The sequence below is a fragment of the Neophocaena asiaeorientalis genome, unplaced genomic scaffold (genome assembly GCF_003031525.2).
Source record: "Neophocaena asiaeorientalis asiaeorientalis breed wild unplaced genomic scaffold, Neophocaena_asiaeorientalis_V1.1 scaffold275, whole genome shotgun sequence".
NCBI classification, from domain to species: domain Eukaryota; kingdom Metazoa; phylum Chordata; class Mammalia; order Artiodactyla; family Phocoenidae; genus Neophocaena; species Neophocaena asiaeorientalis.
Window position 1 is genome coordinate 10,136,594 of NW_020173679.1, and position 20,101 is coordinate 10,156,694.

Here is a 20,101-nt window from a genome sequence, read left to right on the forward strand (position 1 = left end):
TGATGTCAGTTTCTGTGAGCTCAAGGAGCACAGTACTAGAAAAATACCTTCATAATCTGTTTCTTAGAGAAGAAACTTGAGGTGGGATTTAAGATTGTGGAATGGAAATATAGCCTGGGTGTTAATTTTTAAAAAGCATGTGCGTGTGTGCACATACTAACTTATCCTCTTAATACATCTATACCATCGTAGCTTATCTATGTATAGAGAGTATGGAGCTGAGACCCGCGAGCTCCACGCAGCTCCCAGTACGGCCCATGCCCGCGGGACAGCACTTCTCATGGGAAACCCAGGCTCCCCTTCTCGGCTCTGTAGCCAATCACACCCCCAACTCAGGAGGAATGAAGGGTCAGGTCTGCACCAAACAGCCACATAATTGGTATTGATCTTGTCAACAACGATCCAAAATCTCTTTAGAGCGCAGGTCTGATAAACCTTCCGTTTCCTTGTCTAAGACATCAAGAACAAATCTGTAGGCAAGTTGTTTCTAGCTTGAAGGATGGATGCGTCATCTCAGGAACACGCTGACGTGTGGCCGTGAGGATGCTGTGGCATCGCTCGCTGCTGAAATTCAACTGAATCCAGTTCCCTAACACAGGACTCTGGCCGCACGAGTGCCGGTACGTTTATGACACCAGCAAGAGCTTAGGGTGGATTCCATCGCCGTAGAATCCCAAATCCCTCCCGTTTTGTGATACTAGGCAGCTGCTCTTACAGCCGGGGCTCTGGCGTCAAGTCATTGATCCCACCCAGCTGTGAGCCCCCAGCCAGGCCATCCAGCTCTCTCCACCCCCGTGTCCTTCTCTGTAAAATGAGGGCAGCGACGCTGCTTATTTCGTGGTTGTATTAAATGAGATCATTCATGGGAGGCACCGGAACGGTCCCTGTGGGAGGAGTACACGTCCCATCTACACTGAGCTCTCTTCCCTTCTTGGGTTGCTGTTGTTTTAAACGACAGGTGTAACATTTAGCAAGTCCTGTTGGCTTCAGGATCCCGATTCATATTTTAATTCCAAGATTCTGTTGCTGCCAGTTCCACAGTCAGACTTTGTGAAACACAGGTTCACTCTACAGAATCTGAAAGAGTAATCTTGATAACTAAATTTTGCAAATGAGGCATTAAAATTAGTATTAAAGGGACTTCCCTTGTGGCGCAGTGGTTAAGAATCCACCTGCCAACGCAGGGGACATGGGTTCGAGCCCTGGTCTGGGAAGATCCCACATGCCGCGGAGCAACTAAGCCCGTGCGCCACAACTACTGAGCCTGCGCTCTAGAGCCCGCAAGCCACAACTACCGAGCCTGTGCTCTAGAGCCCGCGAGCCACAACTACTGAAGCTGCATGCCCAGAGCCCACAATCCGCTACAAGAGAAGCCACTGCAATGAGAAGCCTGTGCACCGCAACGAAGAGTAGCCCCCACTCACCGCAACTAGAGAAACAAAGACTCAACACAGTCAAAAATAAAAAAATTGGTAGTAAAAAACATGTACATTTGCTCAGAACCCAATAAGCTCCTCCCAGTGCTTAAGTGAGGACTAAATGCTGTGTTGTCACCGAGCAGGACCTTGAACGCAGAGATGACAGAGACCCAGACACAGAGTGACCCTAACGTGAGCACCCTGCAGTGTCTCTCAATGTCAGCAGATGTTCCTCAATGATATAAAATACACATTCAGGGCAAACGTTTGTTGATGTACTGCAAGAAATTTCTCAAGTTTTACATGTATACCGTTTACTGTTTTTGCTTAACAAGGATACCCGATTAAAATATTAATAACCATTAAAAACAAGTAAATTCACAGTTAATTATAAACTCAGTTAAAAGAAAATTTCTATTTGGATTAAATTTACCTTGTGAGTCATGACGAAGTTGCACTCAATTGTAAAACGATTCCGTTCGCACAGCATTCTGTTGTTCCTAAATCCTGACCTCTCATCCAAGAAAATACAGCTTTTTGGTAACATTTCTGTAAACACTGAAGCCTATAGTATACATTTTTATTACCAATTTCTATAGTTATCGATACAAAAAGTCAATAAACTTGAACTGTTTAAACTTGGGGGGAGCCCCCCGGGGGGCGGCAGCCGCTCTGCTGAACCTTGTCTGCTCACCCTCAGCAGCAGAAGCATCATGGTCCGAACTCCAAACATGATAATTCGGCGACTTATCAAAGTATCAAAACTACAAATGGTTGTATAGATCTGCTTACAACAAGCACCAATTTTAAATTGACCCTAAACGTGTAGTAAGGCAAAGAAATAAGCAAATGTCGATAAAACAAACGTCCAGAAAGAATCGAAAAGAGGGCTTATATTAGAGAAGGTCAGGTTTAAAAAACATGTTCACAAATGCAGAACAGTCCTCTGATTGCTCCATGTCATTTTTGATTTAAACAAATTAAAAAGGTTATCACTACAGAAGGTCACGGCGATTCTACTGATGGACAATATCCAGGCTGGTTCATTTTTTAAAATTTGATTTTTCACCAAGGGCAAAAATACCACACAACTGGGCCAACACAACAAGGGCTTCAGAGATCATTTAACAATCGAGATGGAGCAGGAATATGGGCATGGAACAGCTTAAAGTGAGAAAATTCCAGGAAATGTCATGGGCATCATTTGAAAATGGTTCTGACACCTGAAGAAAGATTTACCTTCTAGGAAGCTAGAGTTGGCCCCCCGTATTCCTGGTGGGGAGAATCGGGGAGGGGTGTAGAATCCTGGGTGTGGATCCGCGGGTACAGAGGGCTGACTGTACCACCGTGTTATAGAAGTGGCTTGAGCATCCATGGATTTTAGCATCTGCGAGGGGGTCCTGGAACCAATCCCCTGCAGATTCGAGAGCTGTCTGTTCCACTTTAGAAAGTAAATCTAAGCTACGAGGCTTGAAAGTCAGAGTCCAGCAGCATTGCAGATAGAAAGGGTGATTCTCAAAATTGTGATCAGGATGCGTTTTATAAAAAACTATAAAACTTGAAAGGAAGAAGTGTTTTCCTAAAACAAAAAAAAACAACAAAAATACACAACAACAACAAAAGAAAAGTAAGTTAGTTTGTTGCATGTTATATAAAAGAGAAAAGGTTATTCCAGCCTTCATTTTCTTCTGTTCCTGTTTCTGATCTACATGGGTGTGAACTGCACATCATTCCAAGTTTGAGAAGGAAACATCACTTCTCTAAGAAGAGGGGGCTCACTTATCATGTAAACAACTCACTCACTTCTTAAAAGACACAACTTCAGCAGGCCCAGGAAGCCCTCATTTGTGGCAGATTCTGCAACCCTCTTGGCTAGGGACCTCCCGTAGGCCCCTTACCCCTATTTAAGGTCAACACTTACCCCTATTTAAGGACAAAAAGAAGGCAGTGCCGATCAGACCTCTGGCAGGGATTGAGAGACATTCTTTTGTGTAAATTGGTTGGAAAGAAAGAGTTAACTGTTAGTTTTGATAAGACAACATTTAAACACATATGCATAGAAGAACAACATTAACTCTTACATGACTTTAAAAACTTTTTGCAACCATTATTTAAAAATTTCGAAGAGTCAGAAGCTGGTTGAGCTAGAAGCTCTTTTAACATTACACATGCAAAAGCTAATTTAAACCCTGCAAAGAATAAGCTCATTGTTAAGCTGATCCATTTTTAACTAAGACTTTGAGAATTTCAGTGGAAGGTAGAAAATCAAAAGGAAAAGCGCCTACAAAAATGAAGGTCAAAATTCAACTCTAAAAGCTAGGAATTTCCGGTACACCAATGGACAATACATTTTCATACTGGTCAATGCTGAAGTGATCTGTGTTGCGTTGTGAGAAAACTGGAATGTCAGACCCTAACTGTGGAGGGATGTGTCACCGTGCAAAGACCAGGTGAGGGCACTGTATTTATGGACACTGTTAGGAAAGGTACATGGCCCATAGAGGGGATTTCTTGAAGTCTCTAACAGGGGGAAATGATTCATGTAACAACAGAACAAAATCAATGAGGCTGAGGTTTGGGGCTCTTTCTAGCTATACTTTGGTTTTTTTAAATAAATTTATTTTATTTTTGGCTGTGTTGGGTCTTTGTTGCTGCGCGCGGGCTTTTCTCTAGTTGTGGCGAGCGGGGGCTACTCTTCGTTGTGGTGCGCGGGCTTCTCATTGCGGTGGCTTCTCTTGTTGCAGAGCACGGGTTCTAGGTGCGTGGGCTTCAATAGTTGTGGTGCATGGGCTCAGTAGTTGTGGCTCACGGGCTCTAGAGCGCAGGCTTAGTAGTTGTGGCGCATGGGCTTAGTTGCTCTGCGGCATGTGGGATCTTCCCAGACCAGGGATCGAACCCGTGTCCCCTGCATTGGCAGGCAGATTCTTAACCACTGCACCACCAGGGGAGTCCTCTAGCTATACTTCTAATTGTAATTTATTTGGGGTGACATCTGAAATAAAGTTTGACTATACACATACCTCTTTAGAGGTCATCCAATCTCATTAGAGGACAGCTAAACTAGAAAAACAGTCTATTTGACAGTTTAAATACATTGGGGAAAAAGACAAGGAAAAGAGTCTATATACAATGTCTGCTTCAGGAAAATGATGTCTGTTAAAAACTCAGGAAGGAAAAAGCTTAATATTCAATGATAACTTCATGGTCATTTAAGACCCAGGGGTTTATAGAGAATCACAAGGAGGTCTAGCTGTCCCACAGGCCTGGAGAGGGAGCACAGGTGCATCTTCAGAGTCACTCAACTGCTGCTTCTGCTGGATCCGGACCACAGGATTCTGCAGCATCACCGGCCGAGTCTCTGTTTTCGCAAGTGACACAGCCCTCCAAAAGGAACAAGAGCAGGCAGGTTATTTGATGTGAAGTCACCTGAAAAGTGTTTAAACCAGTGAGATGCCGGCCAAGCAACCTGTGTCTCATTCTCCCACTTATTCACATCTAAGACTATCCATTATCGTTCATCCCTTATTATTAGAAGGGAAATGACAGCAACTGTTTAAATACTTTTGCTTCAATTGTTTTGGGGCTCGTTCTTCATATACTCTTCCCACAGAAATGCCTGCTCGGCATGAATCCTAAATCCTAAATCCTAAATCCTCTGGTGTGAATCTTACATCTTGAGATTCAACTCTTTTCAAACATGCACGCATATTTGACATGCAAATCTTATACTCTCCTCCCCAGTCAATCACATATGAAAGCAGGTGTCTACTCCTAACTGCCCCGTAACATTCCAACTGGTGGAAGAAAAAAACACTTGGAGCCAGAAAGACCTGTATTCAAAATCTGAAGAACTGAGCCCTTACACAGTTGTCCTTCAGTTTGTGCAGAGGGCTTGGTTCCTGAACCCCCTGAGGATACAAAAATCTATGGATGTTCAAGTCCTTATATAAATGACTTGGTACAGTCAGCCCTCTGCACTCGAGGGTTCCGCATCCTTGGATTCAACCAACTACAGATTGAAATTTGAACCGTGGATATAGAGGGCTGAGGGTACAAATTATTGAGTAGCTGTATACATCACTTTGTTGTTATTGGTAAAGCAGGGATAATAACACCTACCACAGAAGCAATTGTGAAGATTAAGATTTTCAGCGGGATCATGCAATGCACAGTTGGCCCTCTCTGTTGGTTCCACATCCACAGACTCAACCAACCATAGATCGAAAATATTTGGGGAAAAAAATTCCAGAAAGTTCCAAAAAGCAAAACTTAAATTTGCAGTGCACCAGCAACTATTTACATAGAACGTACGCTGAATTTACAACTGTTTAAATAGCATTTACATTGTATTAGGTATTATAAGTAATCTGGAGATGATTTAAGGTATACGGGAGGCCATGCATAGGCTACATGCAAATACTACACCATTTTACATGAGGGACTTGAGCATCCGCAGATTTTGGTACCCCAGGGGGTCCTGGAACTAGTCCCCTGCAGAAAACGAGGGATGACTGTACACTAAGCGCCCAGAACACTGCCTGGCAGAGAAACAGCAACACATGACAGCTGTTATTACTGGGCTTACCTGGACGTCTATTTCCTGAGGGATCGTCTGGCTCTGAATCCAGGAACGCACACTGGCCAGCTCCTCCCTTTGTCCGTGAGAAAACTGCGGCTGCCGCCGCCTCACGCTTTCCAGGTGTTCTAGGTCTTCTTTCAGTACAATTTCTTTAACCCTGAAAACAAACGAACGAACAAACAAACAAAACCTTCACAGTCCTAAATAAGGGACAGGGTCTTTATCTTGTGATCTAAGAACAGCACTTCTTTTTACTTTGTAATCTACTTTATATTTCTTGTTAGCATGTGACGTACACATCAAAAATATAACAACTGACTCATTTCTTTGTCAGATTGGTAAAGCTAGGCCTCTTTCTCTTGATGGAAAATACCTGTATAGTGTTTTAATGAGTCATATGGAAGAAACAGATTTCCTTTAGGTCTTCTCTTCTTTTAGAATGAGAGAAAAAAGTCCAGGCTCTAAAAAACGTTCTCGTACCTGTGGGCTGTCTTGGAAAGCACTGCCTCTCTGTTTTCTTGTCTCAGGACACATAACATATTTATATTGTCACTATCACTACAACCATTGTTTTAAGAAATCATTTGTCTTTTGACTTCAAATGAATGAATTTGAAAATACATTTCTCTAAGGATATGTATAAAAACATTAAAAATCACTTCGTATTAAAAAACACACTTAAGAAACCATAAAACACTTATATAAAGGTGGGTCTTCTAACATGCTTTCTTACCTCTCAGGCACCTGATACGTCATCAGAATGCACTCAGGGGTTTGTTCTATCATTCTCCAGACGGACTCTTCAGCTAAGTTGGGAAATGTTTCTTTTTTCTGTACATCCTGAGATTGCTGCCCATTTTGAAAGATTTCAGAAGAATAATCACTAGTGGCAAAGTTTATACTGCTGCCACGGCTTCCTATCAAAAATCAACAACAAAAGAATTTGAAAATACCTGTCAGGGGCTGATTTGCCAAACTGGCCCTCATTCTTCAAAGACTTTGGCAACTAGCTGGTAGGGTCCTTCACCACCCAGCGCAGCCACCATCCCAGGTCACCTCAGCCTTCCAGTTCCTCGATCTTCCCAAGATCTCCTTCTCAGTCTTCCTGAACTAGCCTCCTCCCAAGGCCATTCCTTGTTTGTTCTCATCACCCACAACTGCTCCATCTCCAGCTTCGTCTCCAAAATCACCAACCTCTCAGCTTCAATTTCTTGTTTGCTTGTTCTACTGTTCCAACTACAAATTTGGAACAGTGCCTTAGCCATTCTGCTTAGAGCCCAAAGCCCATCATTCATTCAGTAGCACTCTGCAATACCTGAGACTTCTTTTTCCCTTTAATTTTCCACAACTATCAAAATGTAACTCTGATAAAGCCACTTATCAATTCTGTTCTTACCTAAGCCCAAGTAGCCAAAGGCATAGAGGAAGTCACGTGTAACAGGGTGCACTGGTTCTACAGTAAATTCATCACCACCAGAGGGCCATCACAAAGCCCGTAATCCTGGTACAGTTCTGTGGTCAGCACGCTAGTCTATCCCCAGCAGGATTATCTTCTACTCCTCTATTTCCTCCCTCACTCTCACCTATTTTTTAAGAAAAAAAAAGGAAGCCACTAGAAAGAAAATTCATCATCCTGATACCAAACATAAACTTACTCATATCTACATTCTCTCCTCACCGCCCTCCTGTTACGATAGAGAAGCCATCCATCCATCCCAAGGCCCATCGCTTTATGGCTGTTATGGAGCCTCATGGATCATTCCTTTCCTATCTTGCATGTGACCCTTCAAGGTCCTTCTCATTGACTTTGGAACAATTAAAACAAAACAAAACAAAGTACCTCTCTAATTTTTTAAAAAAGGGTATGGGTAAACATAAAAGACATTTTTCCTCATTAGAAAAATCTCATTAAAAGGTAACTGTTTAAGGCAAAAACAGTAAAACGTCTATTGTGGGGCTTATAATACATGCGGAAGTAAAGTGTATGACAGAAATGGCACAAAAGAGGGAAAATGGAAGTACTCTGTTTTAAGATTCTTAGACATAAAGTGATAGAATAGGTATAATATGTGAAGGTAAACTGTGATAAGTAAAAGATGCATGTGTAAATCCTAGAGCAATGACTTAAAAAAAAAAAGGAAAAAAAAAAAAGAATAGCTGGGAGGCCAATAATGGATAGAAAACGGAATCATTAAAAATACACAATTAACCCAAAAGGAGGAGGGGAAGAGAAAAAAGGAAGAAAGAGCAAATGAGACAAACATAAAACAAGTAGCAAGATGGAAGATTTAATTTAAACCTGATAATATCAATAATCATATTAAACGTAAATGGTCTAAGTACTGCAATTAAAAGTCAGAGACTGTCACATAGATAAAGAAGCAATACCCAACCATACACTGGTTACCAGAAATCAACTTTAAATATAAAGACACAGATAAAAGTAAAAAGATGGAAAAAAATATGCCATGTAAACACTATCAAAATAAAGCTGGAGGAGCTACATTGATATCAGACAAAGTGGACATCAAGAAAGGTACATTTCATAATAGAGAAATCAATTCATCAAAAGCACATAATCTTAAATGTGTATGCAACTAATAAAAGAGTTTCAAAATACATGAAGCAAAATCTGATTGAACAGCAAGAAAAAAATAGACAAATTCACAATTATAGGTGGACGTGTTAACAGCCCTATCTTAATAAATGAGAAAACAAGTAGATAGAAAATCAGTTAGGATGTAGAAGGCTGAATCAACATTATCAGCCAACTTGACCAAATTTACATTTACAGAAGATGCTACTCAACAACTGCAGAACACACATTCTTTCCAAGTGCATATGAAACATTTATCAAGACAGAACAAATTCTGGACTATTAAACAAGCCTCAGTAAATTAAAAAAAAATACAAAGACTGTTGTCTGACTGCAATTAAGTTAGAAACCAATAAAATACCTGGAAAATCCCCAAATATTAGGAAACAAATACATGTCTAATAACCCATGGTCAAAGAAGAAAACATAAGGGAAATTATAAAATATTTTGGACTGAATGAAAATGAAAACACTCATACAAAAATTTGAGGGATGCAGCTAAAGCTGTGCTTAGAGGGAAATATAAGACCCTAAATGTTTATATTAGGAGGGGAAAAAAGGGTCTCAAATCAATGCTCTAAGTTTCCACCTTAAGAAATTAGAAAAAGAGTGAATAAAATCCAAAGTAAACACATGAAATAGTAAAGCTTAGAGCAGAAATCAATAAAATACAAGACCAAAAAAAAAAATAGCAAATAAACTCAATGAGATCAAAAATTGCTTCCTTGAAAAGTTAATAAAAGTGGTAAACATAGAGCTAGAATGATAAGGAAAAAGTAATAATATCAGCAAATAGAGAGGAGACATTAGTATAAATTCTAAAGACATTAAAAGGATAGGGACTATTATAAATAACTTTATGCCAATAAATTCAACAACTTAGATGAAATGGACAATGGATTTGTATCATCTTGAATGATACAAATTACCAAAGATCATTCTTTGGAAGAAATAGATAACCTGAGTCTATTAACCATGTCTATTAAAAAAAATCAAATTTGTTTTTAAAAACCCTTTCATAAAGAAAACTTCAGGCCCAGATAGCTTCACTGGTAAATTCTACCAACCATACTAAGGAAGATATAATATCAATTCAATACAAACTCTTCCAGAAAATAGAAGAGGAGGGAACAGTGCCCAACTCATTTCTTTTGTTAGGCCAGTATTATCCTGATACCAAAACCAGATAAAGACATCATAAGAAAAGAAAACAATGGACCAATATTTCTCATAATAGGTACAAGAATCCTTAAAATATTAGGATATAGAATCCGGTAATATATAAAAAGGATAAAATAGCATGACCAAATACAAGATTAATTTAATATTTGAAAATTAGTTAATGTAATTCACCATATTAACAGAACAAGGGAGAAAAACCATATGGTTAATCTCAGTAGAGGCAGAAGGGCTTCCCTGGTGGCAGGGGTTAAGAATTCACCTGCCAAGGCAGGGGACACAGGTTCGAGCCCTGATCTGGGAAGATGCCACATGCCGCAGAGCAACTAAGCCCGTGTGCCACAACTACTGAGCCTGAGCTCTAAAGCCCGTGAGTCACAACTACTGAGCCCACGTGCCACAACTACTGAAGCCCTCGTGCCTAGAGCCCATGCTCCACAACAGGAGAAGCCACCGCAACGAGAAGCCCGCACACTGCAACGAAGAGTAGCCCCTGCTCACCACAACTAAAGAAAGCCACGTGCAGCAACGAAGACCCAATGCAGCCAAAAATAAACAAATAAATACATTTATTTTAAAAAATAGATGCAGAAAAAGCATCTCTGTAAATCTGCAGCAGAAAGGAACTTCCTCAATCTTACTGAAGGCCATTTAAGGAAAACCTACATTTAACATCATACTTACTGAAACTGTGACAGATTTCCCCCTAAGACGATGAACAAGGCAAGAACGTCTGTCTAACCACTTCTATTCAATACAGTAAGTCCCCTACATACGAACGAGTTCCGTTCTGAAAGCACATTCCTAAGTCCAATTTGTTTGTAAGTCCAACAAAATTAGCAAGGTACCCAACTAACAAAATCGGCTATATAGTACTGTGCTGTAACAGGTTTATAATACTTTTCACACAAATAATGCATAACAAACACAAAAAATAAAGAAAACATTTTTAATCTTACAGTACAGTCCCTTGAAAAGTACAATAGTCCAGTACAACAGCTGGCATACAGGGGCTGGCATTGAGTGAACAGGCAAGAAGAGCTACTGACTGAAGGAGGGAGAGGAGGTGGGAGATGGTAGAGCTGAAGGGCCGTCAGCAGTAGGAGACGGAGGGCAAGCTACAATGTCACTCATGCCTGATGCTGACGGAACGCACGTTCCCACCTTTGAAAATTCGCAACTTGAAGGTTCATATGTAGGGGACTTACTGTACTGTATTGGGGGTCCTAGCCAGTCCAAAAAGGAAAGACAAATAAATTAAGGTATACAGATCAGAAAAGAAAAAGTAAAACTATGGCAAGTTTTGAGAATACAAGTGCGAAACACAAAATTTGACTGGCTTTCTATATGCTAACAACAAGCAATTGGAAATTGAAATTTTAAAATGCCATTTACAATAGCATCAAAATTATGAAATCCTTAGTGATAAATTTAGCAAAGTAAGTGTAACCTGTACACTGAAAACAAAACATTGCTGAGAAAAATTAAAGACCTACATAAATAAAGAAACAGATCACACTCGTGGATCAGAGGACTCAATACTGTTAGAATAATAATTCCTCCCACATTGGTCAGTAGATTCAACATGATGTCAATAAAATCTCAGCAGGCTTTTGTGTAGGAATTAAGAAACTGATTCTACAACTTATTTATTTTTAAATCTTTTTTTAATCGAGGTAGCATTGGTTTATGACATTTATAAGTTTCATGTGTACATTGTTATTTCTACTTCTGTATACACTACAGTGTGCTCATCACCAAAAATGTAGATTCCATTACCATACATTTGACCTCCTTTACCCACTTAGCATCCCCCTTTCCCTCTGGTAACCACTATTCTGTTCTCTGTACCTACAGAGTATTTGTTTTTGTGTTTTTCTTCATTTTTTCGGTCTGTTTGTTTTTTATATTCTACACACGAGTGAAATCATACAGTATTTGTCTTTCTCCTCTGCTTTATTTCACCTAGCATAATACCCTCGAAGTCTATCCATCTTGTTGCAAATGGCAAGGTTTCCTCTTTTTTATGGCTTAATAGTACTCCATTGTGTGTACTGTATATAGACGTATTTTAAAATTAAAAAAAATGTTTAATATACATCACTTCTTTATTCATTCATCCATTGATGGGCACTTACATTGTTTCCATATCTTGACTACTGTAACTAATGCTGTGATGAACAGAGGGATGCACATATCTTTTTGAATTAGTGTTTTCATTTTCTTTGGCTAAATACCCAGAAGTGGAATAGCTGGATCATATGCAGTTCTTTTAATTTTTTGAGGAGTCTCTATATGTTTTCCATAGCAGCAACACCAATTTACGTTCCCACCCACAGTGTATGAAGGTTTTCTTTTCTTCCCGTCCTTACCAATACTTGTTATTTCTTGCCTTTTTGATAACAGCCATTCTAATGGATATGAGGTGATAATCTCTTTGTGGTTTTGAACTGCAGTTCCTAATAATTAGTGATGTTAAACATCCTTTCATGTGCTTGTTGGCCAACTACATGTCTTCTTTGGAAAAATGTCTATTCAGCTCCTCTGCCCATTTTTTAATCGGGTTGTGTTTTTTTGTTGTTGAGTTGTATGAGTTCTTTATATATTTTGGATAATAACCCCTTATGACTTGCAAATATCTTCTCGCATACAGTAGGTTTCTTTTCATTTTGTTAATGGTTTTCTTTGCTGTGCAGAAGCTTTTGTTTCCACCGAGGAGATATATTAGCAGAAAGATATTGCTAAGACTGATGTCAAAGAGTGTACTGCCTATGTTTTCATCTAGTTTCGGGTCTTACATTCAAGTCTTTAATTCATTTTGAGTTAATTTTTGTGCATGCTGTGAGACAGGGGTCTAGTTTCCGTTTTTTGTATGTAGCTGTCCAGTTTCCCCAATGGCATTTACTTAAGAGATTATCCTTTCTCCATTTTATGTTCTTTGCTCCTATGTCATAAATTAATTGTCCATATATGTGTGGGTTTATTTCTGGGCTCTCAATTCTGTTCCACTGAGCTATGTATCTGTTTTTCTGCCAATACCATGCTGTTTTGATTACTATAGTTTTGTGATATAGCTTGAACTCAGGGAGTGTGACACCTCCAGCTTTGTTCTTTCTTCTCAGGATGACTTTGGCTATTTGAGGTCTTTTGTGGTTCCATATACATTTTATAATTTTTTGTTCTATTTCTGTGAAAAATGCCCTTGGGATTTTGATAGGGATTGTACTGAATCTGTAGATTGCTTTAGGTAGTATGTACATTTTAACAATGTTATCTCTTCTAATCCTTGAGTATGGAACATCTTTTCATTTATTTCCGTCTTCTTCAATTTCTTATATTTTTCAGTAACAGGTCTTTCACCTCTTTTTGTTAAATTCATTCCTAGATATTTTATTCCTTTTGTTGTGATTGTGGGATTTTCTTAATTTCTCTTTCTGCTAGTTCATTTTTAGTGTATAGAAACACAATAGGTTTTTGTACCCTGCAAATTTATTATATTCATTTATTATTTCTAGTAGTTTTTTTTTTTTTGTGGAGTCTTTTAGGGTTTTCTACACATAAAATCATATAATCCGCAAATCGTGTTAGTTTTCCTTCTTCTTTTACAATTTGGATGCCTTCTGTTTCTTTTTATTGCCTAATTGCTCTGCCTGGGACTTCCAATACTACGTTGAGTAAGAGTGGTGAGAGTTGGCATCCTTGTCTTCTTCCTGATCTTACAAGGATAGCTTTCAGCTTTTCACCACTGAGTATGATGTTAGTTGTGGGTCTGTCATACATAGTCTTTACTATGTTGAGGTATGTTCCTACTATACCCATTTTATAGAGTTTTTAAAAATTATAAATAGATATTGAATCTTGTCAAATGTTTTTTCCGCATCTCTTGAGATGACCATCTGATTTTTATCCTTCTTTCTGTTAATCACAGTGTTTCACACTGACTGATCTGTGGATGCTGAACCATCCTTGCATCCCTGGAATAAATCCCACTTGATCATGATGTATGATCCTTTAAATGTATTTGCTAACCTTTTTTGAGGATTTTTACATTTAGGTTCATCAGAGATATTGGCCTGTAATTTTCTTTTTTTGTGTGCTGTCCTTGTCCGGTTTTGGCATCAGGCAATGACGGCCTTATAAAATGAGTTGGAAAGTGTTTCCCCCTCTTCAGTTTTTTGGAAGAGTTTTGAAAAGCATAGGTATTAAGCTTTCTTTGAATGTTTGGGAGAATTCACCTGTGAAGTTGTCTGGTCCTTGACTTCTGTTTTTTTGGGATGTCTTTGATTACTGTTTCATTCTCTTTACTATAATCAATCTATCAAGATTTTCCATTTCTTCATGATTCAGTCTTAGAAAGCTGTATGATTCTAAGAATTTGTCAATTTCTTCTAGGTTGTCCAGGTAGTTGGCATGTAGCTGTTCACAATATACTCTTCTAATCCTCTGTATTTCTATGGTATCGTATTTCTCCTCTTTCACTTCTGGTTTTCTTTATCAGAGCTTTATCCCTTTGTTTCTTAGTGAGTCTAGCTAAAGGTCTTGTCAATTTTGTGTCTATTTCATTTCTTCTGACTCTGATCTTTATGTCCTTCCTTCTACTGACTTTGGGCTTCGTTTGTTCTTTTTCTAGTTCCTTTGGGTGTAAAGTTAGACTGTTTGATATTTTTCTTGTTTCTTGAGGTAGGCCTGGATTGCTATAAACTTTCTTCTTAGTATTGTTTTTGCTGCATCCCATAGGCTTTGTCATGTTGTATTGTCATTTGTCTTCAGGTAGTTTTTGATTTCTCCTTTGATTTCTTCATTGACTCAATAGTTGTTCAGTAGCATGTTGTTCAGTCTCTACATATTTGTGAGTTTTCCAGCTTTCTTCTCATAGTTGATTTGTAGTTTCACACCACTGTGATTAGAAAAAATGCATGATATGATTTCCATCTTCTTAAATGCACTGAGACTTGTTTGGTGTGCCAACAGAGATGATCTATCCCTGAGAAAGTTCTATGTGGACTTGAGAAGAATGTGTATTCTGCTGCATTTGAATTGACTATACAAATCCATGAATTCATCTGGTCTAATGTTTCATTTAAGACCACTGTTTCCTTGTTCAAAGGACATCTATTCATTGATGTAAGAGGAGTTTTAAAGTCCCCTACTGTTATTGTGTTGCTGCAAATTTCTCTTTTTAGGTCTGTTAATAATTGCTTTGTATATTTTAATGCTCCTATGCTAGGTGCATAAATATTAATAACTGTTATATCTTCCTGATGACTTGTCCCCTTCATCATTATATAATGTCCATCTTGTCTCATTACCTTTTTTGGCTTGAAGTCTATTTTGTCTGATATATGTATGGCTATACCACTTTCTTTTGGCTGCCATCTGCTTGGAGTATCATCTTCCATCCCTTCTTTTGTGTCTATGTTTGTCTGTTGAGCTGAGATGGGTCTCCTGGAGGCAGTGTATAGTTGGGTCTTGTTTTGTAACCCATCCAGCCACTCTGTGTCTTTTGACTGATGAATTCAATTCACTTACACTTATGGTGATTATTGGCAAATGAGGACTTAGTACTACTGCCTTTTAATCTTTTGTTTTCTGGTTGCTCTATTTCCCCATTGTTTCTTTTCCTTGTGTTTCTGTCTGTCATTTTGGTTTGGTGGTTTTGTATGATGTTTTTCTCAGTTTTTTTTTTTTTTATGTTTCGTGTCTCTGCTCTAGATTTATGTTTTGTGGTTACCATGAGGTTTGCATAAAATATCTCATAGATAAAATAGTCCTTATTATGCTGAGAGCACCTTATCTTCACTTACCTATACAGGTCTGTCCTTTTCATCTTCCCCTTTTATGTTCTAGTTGTCATAAATTATCCCTTTTTAAGTTGTGAGTTTGTTACCAAATTGAAGTAGCTATAGTTATTTTTACTGCTTTCCTTCTTTTTAACTTTTATGCTGTAATAATGTGTTTAAAAACCTATTCTGACTGAGTTGTGATTTTTCTGATTCTATTTTACCTAACTCAAGGTTTTGTGTACTTTTGTCTTTTCATTTCAGGCAGAAGAGCTCCTTTGAACATTTCTTGTAAGGCAGGTCTAGTGGTGATGAACTTCCTCAGCTTTTGTTTGTCTGCGAAAGCCTTTATTTCTCTTTCATATCTGAAGGGTAACTTTGCTGGATAGAGTATTCTTAGCTGACAGATTTTATATTTCAGTATTTTGAGAATGTCATTCCACTCCCTCTTGGCCTAGAGTGTTTCTGTTGAGAAAACTGCTGATAGCCTAATGGGGGTTCCTTTGCAGGTTATCATCCTTTTTCCCCTGGCTGCCTTTAAAATTCTTTCTTTGCCATTGATTTTTGACAGTTTTAAAATATGATGTGTCTTGGGGAAGAAGGTCTTTTTGTGTTGAGGTAATTAGGTGTTCTCTTAGCTTCATGGACTTGTATATCCAGTTCCTTCCCCATGCTTGGGAAGTTCCCACTTTTTATTTCTTTATAGACTCTATTTATCCTTAATTTTTGCCATCTTAATTGCAATGTTCCTCGTGTGGTCCTCTTTGGGATTATCTGTTCTTCTTGGACTTGGATATGTTTCCTTTCCCAGGTTAGGGGTATATTCAGCTATTATATCTTCAAATATGTTCTCTGCCCCTTTCTCTCTCTCTTCTCTTTCTGGAACCTCAAAAATGTGAATGTTAGTATGCCTGGTGTTGTGCCAGATGTCTCAAACTGTCCTCACATCTTTTTATTCTTTTTCCTGTTCATCTTCAGTGATTTCCACTACTCTGTCTTCCACCTCACTGGTCCATTCCTCTGTACCATTTTGTCTACTGTTGATTCCTTCTAGTGTATTTTTCATTTCAATGATTGTATTCTTCACCTCTGTTTGGTTGTTCTTTATATTTTCTAACTGCTAAAAACTTCTAATTTCTCTCTCTGTTCATCCATTCTTCTTCTGAGTTCTCTAATCATCTTTACAATCATTACCTTGAACTCTTTCTTGGGTAGATGGACTATCTCCACTTCACTTAGCTCTTCTGGGGTTTAAATCTTATTCCTTTGCTTGGAACATGTTCCTCTGTTGCCTCATTTTGCCTAACTTGCTGTTTTTATTTCTGTGTATCTGGTAGGTTGGTTGCTGGTGTGTGGGCTAGGTCCACAGGCTATGGGGCTGTGGTTGTCCTGGGGTTGGTGTTCGCCCACTGTTGGGTGAGGCTGGTTCCAAGGCTAGAACAGGCTCATTGGTGGCTGGGATAGGGGATTCTGGGTCTGGTGCGTGCCCTCTGGTAGGTGGAGCTAGGTCCCAGGGTCTCTGCGTGCAGGGCCCTGGGTGTCCCAGATCTAGTGCCTGCCCAGTGGTGTATAGAGCCTGGTCCTTGGCCCTCTGGTGGGCAGGGCTGTGTTCCGGGGAAGGTGTGGGCTCAGGGGGTCTTAAGGCTGACTGTCTGCTGTTGGGTGGGGCTGTGTCCCTGCCCAGTTAGTTGCTTGGCCTGAGGCGTCCCAGTCCTGGTGCCTTAGGGCTGGGGGGTGGGGTGGGGCTGGGTCCTGTGGCTAATAAGCTACAACAAGGATTCCCAAATGGCGCTTGCCAGCAACAGAGTCCATGGGGCAGAACGAGCTCCCAGAAATGGCTGCCACCATGCCTATGTCCCCAGGGGTGAGCTCCAATTAATTGCTTCCTGCCTCTTGGGGAGACTCTCCAAGATCAGCATGTGGGTCTGACCCAGGCCCCTTTCAGATTACTGCTTCTGCCCTGGGTCCTGGAGCAGGTGAGATTCTGTGTGAGCCTTTTAAGAGTGGAGTCTCTATTTTCCACAGCCCTCTGGCTCTCCCAAAAGTAAGCACCGCTGGGCTTCAAAGCCAGAAGTTCTTGGGGCTCATCTTCCTGGAGTAGAACCCCCAGGCTGAGGGGCCCAATGTGGGACTCAGACTTTTTGCTCCTTGGGGAGAACCTTGCAATTGTAATTATTCTTCCATATGTGGGTCACCCACCCAGTGTATGGGTTTTGCCTATACTGCGACTCCCCACCACCTACCCATCTCGTGGTTCCTTCTTTAAATCTTTAGTTGTAGAAGACGTTTTGCAGTAGGTTCTGGTCTTTTTCATCGACAAATGTTCCGTAAATAGTGGCAATTCTGGTGTGCCTATGAGAGGAGGTGAGCTCACACCATATATAAAAAGTAACTAAAAACGGATCACAGACTTAGCTATATAGAAGCTTAATCTCTAAAATTTCCAAAACAGGAGACTATCTTAGTGACTTCTAGTTAGGCAAGGACTTCTTTAAAAAGGACATAAAAGGCACAACTTACAAAAGAAAAAACTGATAAACTGAACTTCATCAAAATTTAAAAACATTTGCTCTTCAAAACGAAGATAAAAATAAAAGATCAAAAAAAAGGGCAAGGCACACAACAGGGAAGAAATTTTTGCAAAACAAGTATTTGATAACAGACTTATATCCAGAATGTATACAGAACTCTTACTACTCAATAAGAAAACTAACAAACCACCCCCACAAAACAAGAAACAGATGTGAACACATATGAATGGCAAATAAGTACACAAGAAGACAGCCATCACCATTAATCAACAGTCAATAAAACCACAATGAGGTATCACTGTGTATACACTGGAATGGCTAAAATTTAAATGATGGACAATACCCAGTGTTGGCCAGGATGCACTGCAATTGGAGCTCTCATATGTGGCTGATAGGAATGCAAACGGTACAGCCACTTTGGAAAACAGCTGGCAGTTCCCTATAAAGTTAACCGTATACTTACCATGTGACCTAGCAATTTCACTCTGAGGTATTTACCCAAGAAAAATGAAAACGTATGTCCACAAAAAGACTCATACACTAATGTTCACAGCAGCATTATTCATAATAGCCCCAAACTGGGAACAACCGAATAACCATCAACTGATGAATTGCTATCCATACAATGTAATTCCACTTGGCCATAAAAAGGAACAAATTACTGATATACACAATAAGGATGAATCTCAACAGCACTATGCTGACACAAAAGACTGCAAACTGGATGAGTCTATCTATATGAAGTTACAGAAAGAGCAGCATTAAAGTGACAGAAAGCAGACCAGTGCTTGCCAGGAGGTGGAGGATCAGGGTGGCAGACAGACCGCGAACGGTCATAGTCTGGAAACGTTCTATATGGTGACGGTGGCGGCAGTTACACGAATGTAGACAATCTGTGAGAATTCTTGATTTGTACCCCTAAATTTGGTGAATTTATTGTATGTAAATATACCCCAATAAAGCTTACAAAAAGAAAAAAAATACTTTACTTTCACGCCAGGACCAAAACCAGACAGCCTGTTACCTAGTCACCTCCTGACCACAGAGTGTGAAGGATGTGTCATTTTGATCCACTACCTGCTGCTGCAGAACCAGCTCCCGGCGGAGAAGCCTCATGCAGTGACACTGCAGACAGTCCACTGGCAATAAAATGATTGTTCTTATTCTCACTGCTGAGACTGACAGGCTGCTAGAAAGTAAGGACACAAGAAAAGATCTGAACATCTCAAGCATCCTGTTACAAAATAACTGGCAGATCTTCAACTTCACATGTTAAACAGAAAAAAAGGTATATACATAACCGAGAAGTAAAACATTTTCAGCCTGCCCCCAGGAATGTGGTCAAAGTTCCTTTATATAATAATTTATATTTATAAATTATATATATATAAATATAATTATATTTATAATATGTATATATTATATATATAATAACATTCCAGGAACCATACAGGTATGTGCTTTATTATTATTTTTTGTCATTCAGAACACATATATTGAACACTTTATATGTTCTAAGAATTGTTCAAAACGCTAGTAATATAATAGTGAACAAAACCATGTTCCAGCTATCCTGAGCTTATACTGCATGGGGAGAAGGGCCATATAAATATTACTTAATTTAGTCCTCAGAAAAAGCCATGAAGTCTTAATCTTTCCATTTTTCAAATAAGAAAACAAAGGCATGGAAAGGTTAAATATCTTGTGTAAGCTAAGCCACCTAACCTGTGGCAGAGCCGGGATTGGAAGCCAGGTCTGATTCCGTAGCCCAGGCTTTGCCTTAGGTTTCTAGTAAGTGTACTAATATCAGGCTTTCAAAATCGAGCATACTTTCTTGATTTGGATCATCAGATTCTGAACATTTGTTTAAAATCATTATTATACCTTGAAGGGAAGACTGAAGAAAAACTTTGTGTAAATATTCACGTTGTCTTGGATCCTATACCTAAGTATAGGAAAGTCTTATCCCAAAGTGTAACCTGACAAGTAAATCTGAGAATGCCATTTTAGGTAAAGAG

At 39.3% G+C, this 20,101-nt stretch overlaps 1 protein-coding gene across 7 annotated transcripts in view; it reads right to left on the reverse strand.

The window, feature by feature from the left end:
* Positions 1–1,060: 1,060 nt before the first annotated feature.
* Positions 1,061–20,101, reverse strand: part of PER3 (period circadian regulator 3) — a 63,505-nt gene continuing 44,464 nt past the window's right edge. For 6 of the 7 annotated variants that reach the window (XM_024749938.1, XM_024749935.1, XM_024749937.1 and 3 more), the window contains exons 18-23: positions 19,161–19,272; positions 6,731–6,914; positions 6,004–6,154; positions 4,722–4,799; positions 3,340–3,402; positions 2,292–2,997 (exon numbers count right to left, since the gene is read on the reverse strand). In XM_024749938.1, the coding sequence (XP_024605706.1) occupies positions 3,373–3,402; positions 4,722–4,799; positions 6,004–6,154; positions 6,731–6,914; positions 19,161–19,272 (555 nt within the window). In that variant the 3' untranslated portion in view covers positions 2,292–2,997; positions 3,340–3,372. Of the gene's footprint in view, positions 1,078–2,291; positions 2,998–3,339; positions 3,403–4,721; positions 4,800–6,003; positions 6,155–6,730; positions 6,915–19,160; positions 19,273–20,101 lie in introns of those variants that run through there. The other variant, XR_003003765.1, reaches the window with a different exon arrangement.